Source organism: Solanum dulcamara, chromosome 4 (assembly GCF_947179165.1).
Source record: "Solanum dulcamara chromosome 4, daSolDulc1.2, whole genome shotgun sequence".
In the NCBI taxonomy this organism is placed as follows: domain Eukaryota; kingdom Viridiplantae; phylum Streptophyta; class Magnoliopsida; order Solanales; family Solanaceae; genus Solanum; species Solanum dulcamara.
In genome coordinates this window covers 2,935,849-2,945,991 of record NC_077240.1, presented here as the reverse complement: position 1 = coordinate 2,945,991, position 10,143 = coordinate 2,935,849, and the positions used below count along the sequence as shown (strand labels likewise).

General features: G+C 33.4%; 1 protein-coding gene and 1 non-coding gene across 2 annotated transcripts; both read right to left on the bottom strand.

The window, feature by feature from the left end:
* Positions 1-612: 612 nt before the first annotated feature.
* Positions 613-685, bottom strand: TRNAA-CGC (transfer RNA alanine (anticodon CGC)). The gene has a single exon. It is a non-coding gene; the product is annotated as a tRNA-Ala (tRNA).
* A 4,316-nt stretch (positions 686-5,001) lies between these two features.
* Positions 5,002-9,865, bottom strand: LOC129885492 (extra-large guanine nucleotide-binding protein 1-like). Its single transcript, XM_055959780.1, has 9 exons — positions 9,559-9,865; positions 8,123-9,458; positions 7,887-8,024; positions 7,699-7,803; positions 7,427-7,612; positions 6,845-7,019; positions 6,144-6,385; positions 5,874-6,037; positions 5,002-5,786 (listed from the first exon to the last, which is right to left on the bottom strand). The coding sequence occupies exons 2-9, from the start codon at positions 9,266-9,268 to the stop codon at positions 5,624-5,626; spliced, it is 2,319 nt and encodes a 772-aa protein (XP_055815755.1). The 5' UTR covers positions 9,269-9,458; positions 9,559-9,865; the 3' UTR covers positions 5,002-5,623.
* Positions 9,866-10,143: the final 278 nt, after the last annotated feature.

Below are 10,143 nucleotides of genomic sequence, written 5' to 3'. Positions count from 1 at the left end.
TTTAGAAGGGAAAATAAAGACAAGAAGAGGAATGTTAGGGTTGTGATATTTATGAGTATGCCAAGTTAGTCATGTAAAACAAGGCTCAAGTTGTAGCTGCTGAACCCATTTACTCAAATGACTCCAATTCAACCACTGAAGTGGTTCTTGCTGATATTAAGAGGGTATGGGTCACCCATCTTGGTTAAGTTAAAGTTTTGTACAACAATTATATATCCAATGTAATTTAGGATTTTTAAAATATGGGTGCACTACTAAAACGAAAGGAGAAAAAAAAATATCAAGGGGAAGTTGAACGTAATTTTTTGTTTTGTAATGGATAGTAATCTTCTCGTAAGCAAATAATATTATATCAATTTTAGAAAATATATATATAAAATATATAAATTTATAAAGAGATTACGAATTCACGTGTTCCGTTTTTAGTATATAAATACACCACTGTCCAGTGTAATCTCATAAATGAATTATTGGGAGTGTAAAATGTATGAGGACCTTACCTGTACTTTTGCCAAATATAATACTAAAATTGACTTTAATTGTATCATAATGAGGACTGTTCTTTTGATGACGATATGAAAATGTACGTCGCTTGTTTTAAAAAAGTCGTTGTGGAGGTGCGGGGAATCGAACCCCGTGCCTCTCGCATGCGAAGCGAGCGCTCTACCATATGAGCTACACCCCCGTTGATGCCATGTTTCCAATCTTTTTATTCAAGCTAGAAATTTTCTCTTCCAACAATTTATGTTAGTATTAGTATTTACTCATATTCCATAATGTTTTAAAACTAAACATTTTACAAACTACTTGTGTTTTTTTTCCACGTTTTGGATAGTTATCTTAAATACTAATCTCCTCATTTCAATTATTTGTCTTGTGTCTTTTTTTGTTTGTTTTATAAAAATTATCTATTTTCTTTGTTGATAACTCTTTGATTTCAATTTTCTACATGATAAAGATTAAATGACATTTTGATACATTCTACATATATATTTAGTTTAAGATCATAAGATTCAAAAAAAAATATTATTTTCTTAAATTCCGTGTTAAATAAAAATCGAAAAATAAATTGAAGAGGGTGAGTACTTAGTTCTTATCCAAATCAATAAAACAATATTTTTCTCTAATAATGGTACAGTGCTCGAAATATGAGTTGCTTTTTATTCATTAATATAAATAATGGAAGTTTCTTATCATCACAACTCAGCAAGTGTTAGGCAAATAGATAAAAATAAATTAAAAAAACAAAAATTAAAATAAAAAGTTAGGCAAATAGATAATTAGAAAAGGTCATATATAGCAATCAAGTCTGGAAAGTCACCTCTGTCAGCACTCTTTGTTATGAGTTGGAATGCAATGATTTTAGATAACATTATTGGAATAAGCTTTGGATAAGATCATACACAATTATTAAATTAGGATTGGTTCTTCTTCTTCTTGTGAGCTCTACTTCTTTTCTTACAATTTTAAAATTTAAAATAGAAAATATTTACTATCTGAATAATCCTTTTTGATTGAAATTGACTTTTTATTCACTTCTATTCTTATTATAAAAAATAAAAAAACTTTTAAGTTTACTATTTCCAAACAATGAAAAAAGAAATTTACTACTTTCAAGCATCAAGAGCTTTGAAAGGGAATTTGATTTTAAAAAAATAAAACATTTATGAAGAGGATTGTTGGAAATTGATCACCCAGCTAAATATCTTTCTTATATGTTACTTTGCAGCTGACACAAAATATTTTATGCATCAAATTACTATTTTTGTAATAGAATTATCCGACACAAAATATTTTATGCATCAAATTACTGTTTTTAATAGAATTATTCGTAATTTAATTAGAACTGAATATCGAGATCAATTATTCATTAAGTGTTCCAATCAAACACTCTATATTTCACTGTAATAATGTAATAAAAGATTTTATTACTTATTTTTATTATAGAATTATCAGTACTTTAATTAGAACTTAATATCAATATCAATAATTCATTAAGTGCTCCAATCAAACATTGTATACTTCATTGTAATAATGTAGTCAAAGATTTTTTTATTTTTTTTATTTTTCAAGATTCAAATAAATAGGTTTAATTCAACAAAAAAAAAAAAAAACAAGAAGAATTAAAGGCGACCAATCACGTGGTTGAAGGCCTTTACCAGCAGCACCGCCCGTAGAAATTGAACAGTGTTTTGTCAATTATTTAGAACTTTCTACGTAGTAATACAAAGTAGATTTTTTGAATTTATTTTGTGGTCCAAACTTGTCAGTTTATTTATACTTTTCTCAATTTCTTCCATGTTTATCATTTCCCTACTTTTAAATAATTCTCAAAATATTTTTAATGAGAAGAAATTGCAATATATATAAGTATCGATCTTCTTTTTTTATAGTGTTGGTGTTCAAATTAAGGTTGTACCATTAAGTATCTGCTATCTCTCCATTGATATAAATATTTAAATAATTCTATAAATCAAAATTTAAAGAAAGAAATATAAATTTTCAATCCACTTGTCTCAATAAAAGGTATGAACCGAGGAAATGTGCGTATAGAATATTTTTTATTTCCTTGTAATTCCACTTGGACCACCCCACCCCAGTGATTTCATACTATATATATAAAGTAGAACCTTTTTCCCTTTTCAATTTCATATCTGAGTTATATATATTTTGAAGAATACAAAATCAAAAGAGTGGAATTTTGTTCTCCAAGAAAGGAAATGGCAGCAGTAGTTGATGCATGGGTTTGTGAGATCACAAAAATAAGTGAAAAGGTGAGAGCCAAAAGCCTTTTCTTGTTAAAAAAGAAGAAAACAGGGGGAAAATTGGAAGAAAGTGAAAAAAGGCAGAATTCTTCTTCTTCTTCTTCAGAAATGTCAGAGAGCAAAAATGACAACATAATGTCTGAAGCAACTGTGTTTTTGCTAATGGATCGTTTTGCACCTTGTTGATACCATCAACTACCTAATTCTAATATAATTGCTTACATTTGTAATTTTATATTATTAGTATATATATATATATATGTTCTTGTATATGTATTTGATCTAAGATTTTCTTCTTTTTTTATTTATATACTATCATTTAGCTTGTTGTTTAGTACTTATGATCCCAACTTAACGATTATCATCATAACTTTGGTTCTTCCTAACCTTCAAAGTAACAAGTGTTTTTTGCCAAATAGATAAAAGCAAATTAAGGTCATACCAATCAAGACCAGGAAGGCGGAACTACGATTTAAATGTTAATTTTTATTATATTAAATAAGTTTCTTATAAATAAATATAATGTCCGAATCATAATTATTAGATTCGATCAAATTTCTATCCAAACCTTAATCCTATGAATTCAATCGGCTAGACATGTATTTTATCTTTAGATAAAGTCCAGAAAGTCGCCTCAACAGTCTAGAAGCCTTTGCAATAATTTCAGATACATTATTTGAAGAGTTTTGGATAAGACCTTACAACACTATTATGGAATTGGCCTTTTTATCCACTTCTTTATTCTTGTGCTCAACTCACTTTTCCCTAGTAGTGAAAAATGAATATACTAACTGTATAAATTTTAATTTTCATCCTTCAAGTGAATGATAAGTTATACATCGAATAAAAACAAAGTAAAATGCCATTAATCATGGGATTTGGGGATCACTCCAACTTCAGTTCCTCAATTAACTCTTTAAATTTTATGACACGTGTCCTTTCGATAATTCAATGAATCAGATTCTTTTACATATTGATCGTACCAAATTGGCATGTGAAATAAAATGTAGAAATAGTTCACTCAATATATTATCATTGCAAATAATATAAATTATAGAAGCGTAGCATTATGGAACACTATTTTGTCAATTATTTTACAACTTTCTGCGTAATAGAGTGAGTAAACCAAGTATAATTCATTTGTGGTCCTAAACTAAGAAACCAACAAGCTAGTCATTTTCTTTTATCATTTCTCTTTTTCTTCCATCTCTTTTTTTAAAAAAAAATTGCAATTCTCTTCCCTTCACTTTTTGCTTTTATCCCATTTTATGAAAATATTACTCAAATATTTTTTTTATTGATAAAATACTGTAATTTGGTGCTTATGTACCTCCAGATAAATAGATTTTAGTTTAAGAAAATTGAGTAATCAGTTTATATTCAGCTACCATAGATATCTCGAATTCGAGTCCGAATATTAAAAAAAAAATCTTGTTAATAGCACCGCTCCAGAAATGAGTCCTCCAATTTATTCAGACTTGAAGCCAGTTACAATTTGTGAAAACTCAGTCCGAATATTCATAAAATTATTGCATATACTCTCAAACTAAGGTATAAAAGTTGAGAATATTCTAGTAAAATATAATATACCAAGTCCCTGTATCTGATGGGCAGATTCTGCCTATAGATTTTTTCTCTAAAAACCACTCTATTCCACCAGGACCACTCCGCCCCAACCTTCTGATGTCCTACTCTATAAGTAGACCCTTTTTCTCATTTCAATTTCATATCTGAGTTTTACATATTTTCAAGATTACAAAAGCAAGAGAAAAAAGAAAAAGAGAGGAACTTTGTTTTCCAAGAAAGAAAATGGCAGCAGTAGTTGATGCTTGTGTTTGTGAGATAACAAAGATAAGTGAAAAGGTTAGAGCCAAAAGCCTTTTTTTGTTGAAGAAGAAAAAAACAGTGGAAAAAATGGACGAAAGCACAAAAAGGCAAAATTCTTCCTCTTCTTCAGACATGACAGAGAGCAAAAATGATAACACAATGTGTGAAGCAACAGTGTGCTTGCTAATAGATCGTTTTGCACCTTGTTGAAACCATCAAGTACCTTATTGTAGTATTTTATAAAGTTCTTCTTACATTGTTTTATACTAGTTTTACGTATAAATGTTATTGTATGTGTATTTGATGTAAGAATTTCTTTCTTTATACTATCATTTATTCTTAATTTTAGTAGTTGTTTGGATCTTGGTATTAGTCTGTAAAAATCAAAGTCGAAGCAAGGGCCTATTAGTTAAGCTAAAAAGAATGAATATCTCATTGAATGACAAATGCCCTTTTACTAGATTGTATCTGCAAATTGCAGAAGAGAGCCTCATCTTTGTTGCAGAAGGAAAAAAATTAGTACATTTTAGTAAAGTGAATTCCTCCTATGTACAGCCAAAAGGCAAAGTGGACTCAACAAAAGAATGATAACTATGTAGTTGTGCTGGCCTCCAGAGTTGAGCTAGCCTCAGGGCTCTCTGTTGTCCAATCACGCATTACTTTACGCCTTTCTTCATCCCACTTGAGAATTTCCCTACTGTATTTAAGAGCTCCATCAACACTATCAGCCTCTAAAGCAGTTAGCTGTGAAACATACAGCTTTCGCGCTGTTATGGAATTATATAGGCGTTTAAACTTCACAGCTATGTAATGATAAGCACGTTGAGCCAATGATGGATTGTTGTTGCTGGTCTTGTTGTTGGGATGACGACTTATCACTGGATTGAAGTCCTTAAACCATTCACATTCAGAAAGGGGAGACTCCTCAATTATTTCCTCTAGTATGTCAAACTTGTTCAATAGTAAGAGGCAGTGTTTCTGGGCAAAAGCTGGATGACTGACGATGTTCTCAAAGAGCTTCTTGCTTTCCATCATCTTGTTTGTGCAAACTCCATTGTAATCCTCCAGATATTCAGTGTTTCAGTGTAATCCGTCAAGGAAACACAAAAGATAACAAGGTCAACATCTTCAAACATCTCCAACCACTTGCAGTTTTTCCTTACGCAGCTCGCGTGTACTCTTATTAGTTGGTACCTACATTAGCAAAAGGATGAGTTGATGGCAATCAGCTCGCAAGTACTCTTATGGAAGTTGTAACTTGGAGAGGGAGAGAGAGCTGACCTCATTGAGGATGAATGCTGATCAACTGCCTCCATGTAACTATCCTGAGTTGGATTAGGGAACGAAAAGTCCATGCAAGCTACCCCATTGGACGAAGTTATGCCCTCAGCATATAACTTATCCATATCAGAAGGGTTGTAGTCTACCTTTGAAATCTCAACAGCCTACCAAGGACAATAATTTCATAAGTTGTAGATGGAAACAAAGAACAGAAAAATGATGTCTTATCAATCCCTAACTGAGAATGAGGCATAAGACAGAGTAACCTACATGATCTAAGAAATAATTGGCAACTCTAGGAAGCATTTGTAGCTCATTTCTCCGCTGATATGTGGCCTGAAATGCTTTATGCTTCCACAACTCCTCAACTACGGCTGAGTACTCTCGGGTGGCAGCAGGAAAAATGACCTCCAAATTTCCTAACATCATAGCTTGAAGAAGCCAATCTGAAAAGTTTTTCAGTCTAGGGCTGATGGAATAGACATTCTCTTCTTCAATCAGGTCTGGAAGAGCTGTTAACAAAGATGATACTCAAAATCTAGCTATAGATACTAATGCTTAATTTCATAGATACAAGTGATTTGAATCAAAAATTTTACAGTATAGTTAATGAGAAAACTTAAAACTCTTTGTACTCTTCTTTGTGATAAAAAAGCAATACTTGTGAAAAACATGTGAATGATTTGTAACTCAGAAGTAAAAGAACTATATTCAGAATAGTAAATAAAATAACAATAGCAGCACTAGATCAACAGTCTTTAAATCGTCGACATCACCATCTTTAGAATTCTATATATCAGTCTTTGTACTACTCAATTGCTCAATGTTAGTGTAAAAGGCAGTGCAGACTTAAGTGGACAAAAGGAGGGTTCTGAGAAACAGGTGACATTACATTTCTTAAGAAGTAGAGACAAAAGGTAACAGAAAGCTCAGTTCATACGGAGGTCAGGAACAACTATAAAATTCTATACCTGAAGGGCCAGGTTCATCAAGCCGTTTTTTCCTCATTTCAACACGGTACTCCTCTTCAAATCTTTCACGCCCCTCGAGGAGTATAGCAATATATCGATACAAATTTCTTTGAATCGTGTATGTAATGTTCTGATGCTCTTCTTCTGAGAAAGGAACGCGATATACAATTTTGGCCTGAAGTAGAAATAAACGCCTGTCTTAGCAACATATATTATCAAGAATCACTCATCCTCTATACATTTTAAGTGATATAAATGCATTTAATCAGAAAACATATATCTTCATTCAGAATGTTATAATTAAATATGTAATCAAATCCAGTGGGTTCTTATTAGCATAAGCCAGGAGAAGACTACAATGATAAAAAGAAAGAAAAAAAAACAGTTGCAGTTTTGACTTCATTAGTAACCACGCCATGCAATCTATTAGAGATCTAGCATAACTATGTAAGTAACCAACTTATACATGCAATTCCGATGAATAAACTACACGGATTTAGTTAAGCTGTCTATCAATTGAGAATCCAAAGAAACATACAGAAATGTCTTCTTTTAAAGTGAAATGTTCCACCCATACTGTACCTGTTTGAACAGAGTACTTGTTCCCGATTGATCACAACCAGCAAGAAGTAGTTTATTTAGTTTTTTGGTAACTGTGCTGCACGGGTCACCTGCATCCATTCCACTTCCAACTTCTTCATCAGAAGAATTTGCAGATTCAGGAGGAAGAGGCAATCTCAAGGCAGAGCAAAGCAGCTTGTGTGTAGTCTGTCAAAAGATCACGATTATCGGAGAATATAAGAAAAAAATATGGAAACTTGTCAAAAGAAGTGAATGGATGAACAAAAACCAACCTTGTCCCACATTTTTCCAACTACATTGTTCATACCCTCTTCCTGGCAGGATCCATCAGCACTGAGCCAAAAACAAACGCTTCCTTCACAGTTTATTCCTGTCAGCTGAAATGATTTGACAGCATGCTAAGAACTCCAACCGCAAGCATTCATAATTTCAGAAGACTTAATTAGTTCAGAAGTCAAACCTTCAACATAAAGCGCTCTACTTGCGTAATTTCTCGATTGTTTATCACAATATTTGTGTTTCCCTTGCTAGCATCTTTCTTAATTGCATCACCAACAGCTAGTTGGGGAGAAATTATCTGACAAGGCTTATGTCCCTCCTGTTTTATTAAGCCAAAGCAAGAAAAATATCAGACAAACAACAGGATTAAGGTTTCAATGGCAAAAAAAAGGAGAGTATGATCTAACTAATACTCACCTTTCCCCATAAACCAGACACCTTGTCATACCAGTACTTCCCGGGTCTCAACTTCTTTGGTGGATATGCACAGCTTTGCAAGTCGACCAACTCTCTAAGGGAAAGACGTTTCCCATTCACGCTCACAAGATGGGGTGGAAGCTGATTAGCTTGACATGACTTCTCCAATTCCATGATCTCATCCATTTGCCATTTACTTAACAGTCTCTTAAGCATTGCAGAACACTTACCTAAAGAATCTCGCTTTGATTCATTAATACGGTAACCAATGCAAGTAATACATTTTCTTCCTTCGGGCATTGCCCCCATTGCTCTCAACACACAATTGATACAATACTTTGCACCACAAGCTATGCATCCTTCCCTCTCAGTGAATCGTTTCCCTTTATGACACCAAAAACACTTGTTGGAATCACTGCTTACGATTGGTTTTTCGGGAAACATTCCTGGCTCCTCTTCATCACTATCAGTAGAAATATCACTTGATTGAGTTTCACAGAAAGTCACAAAAGCTGTTCTGCTACCTTGGTTGACAGCAACTTCATCAGTATAATCTTCCACCTCTTCACAAGACAATACTTTTAAGGAAACATCTGGAGAGCTCAAAATTGGTTCCTCAGATTCTAAGCCAACGGAGTTCGGATGACTCACAAATCTTACTTCTTCCTTGCATTCATCTACCAGGTCCTCGATATCCGAACTTCCTGACAGCTCACGGGAGTTATCATGACTGTCGGAAAATCCTAAGGTACTAGAACTTTCAATTCCATCTGATGCTCTACAGGCATGATCATTCTCAACACACTCTGATTCTAAGACACATTTTTCATCATCAACATAAACAGAAGTTAATGCAGAGCCTAAATCTGACTCCTTTGACTTCTGATTCTTGATTAATTTGGTATCACTCTTGACAATCGGTTCAATAACTGGTAGTGAAAAATTTTTACTCAACATAGCAGCAGTAGCAACTACTGAGGCAGTTGGAATCCGGTGTACATCAACCGGAACCACCTGAGGAATGTCATAACTAACAGGAGGACCACAATACTCCTCAGCAAAGGAGTATTCTACATCAAACTCATCATGATTATCCTCCTTTTTAGAGGAAGAAACCGGGAAAAAACTTTTCAAGATTGCTGCCATAGTTGTTACCAAAGTCCTAAGCTCAAAACCCCATCAACCACAATATGATTAATAGACAGAGACTTTCTTTACTCCTAGGCTTCTACCAAAATAGGGTACTCAACAATTGTAATCAACTGGTGATCACACCCCATAAAAACCTGTTTCTTGATACAACCAGAAGCCAAAATGCAAACCCTTTTGCTCCTTCCTATTTTGGGGAAAAGGGATAAATAAGATCTTAGAAATGGAAACTGAAAAATACAGTAATTGCAATATAAGGAGTATTTGGACTTGAACTTGAGCCTTACCAGTAGAAATGACCAAGAATCCAAAAAGGGTACTTGAAAGTTGTGTCGACTGATGATTCTTGATATACCCAAACGCCAAAATACGAACTCTTTTTGATTCTTTACTTTTTTGGGCGGTAGAGAGCTAAGACTGGAGAATATAAGGTGTTTTTCTGGTCTTCAAACTTCAGTCTTACCAGTAGAACTTCAAGACTGGAGACCACAAAAAAGTCTTCCAATTCTTTTGGCGTAGACCGTTTCTCCTTCTCAATTCATCAAACTCACAATACTTTTCTAAAAAAAAATAATCGTGATCAACGCGTTTAGTAAACATTTCCAAGAAAAAACGTCTAAAAAATACTACACCTCACTATTACTGAGGCTGATGGTTGGCTTCTTTTGAACTTTGAATTGGTCCAAAACATTGAATTTTATTTTTTTTGACAATGAGGTACGAGGGGGAGGGGTATTTCTGACAATTGACTTGAAATTTTGGCGCTGTTATTTATTGTTTCCACAGCATCAGCAAATCAGGTGCATGTGAACAAGACTTGAAGTTTTGGAATCTGAGTAATCCTAGATTAGGTGAAGGTCCATCTTCCTTAT

Coding starts and splice junctions, on each gene's coding strand:
- LOC129885492 (XM_055959780.1), bottom strand. CDS start 9,268: ATGGCAGCAATCTTGAAAAGTTTTTTCCCGGTTTCTTCCTCTAAAAAG. Junction 6,386..6,844: donor TGATGAACCTGGCCCTTCAG/GTATAGAATTTT, acceptor CTTTGTTAACAG/CTCTTCCAGACCTGATTGAA. Junction 6,038..6,143: donor CCAATTATTTCTTAGATCAT/GTAGGTTACTCT, acceptor TGTCCTTGGTAG/GCTGTTGAGATTTCAAAGGT.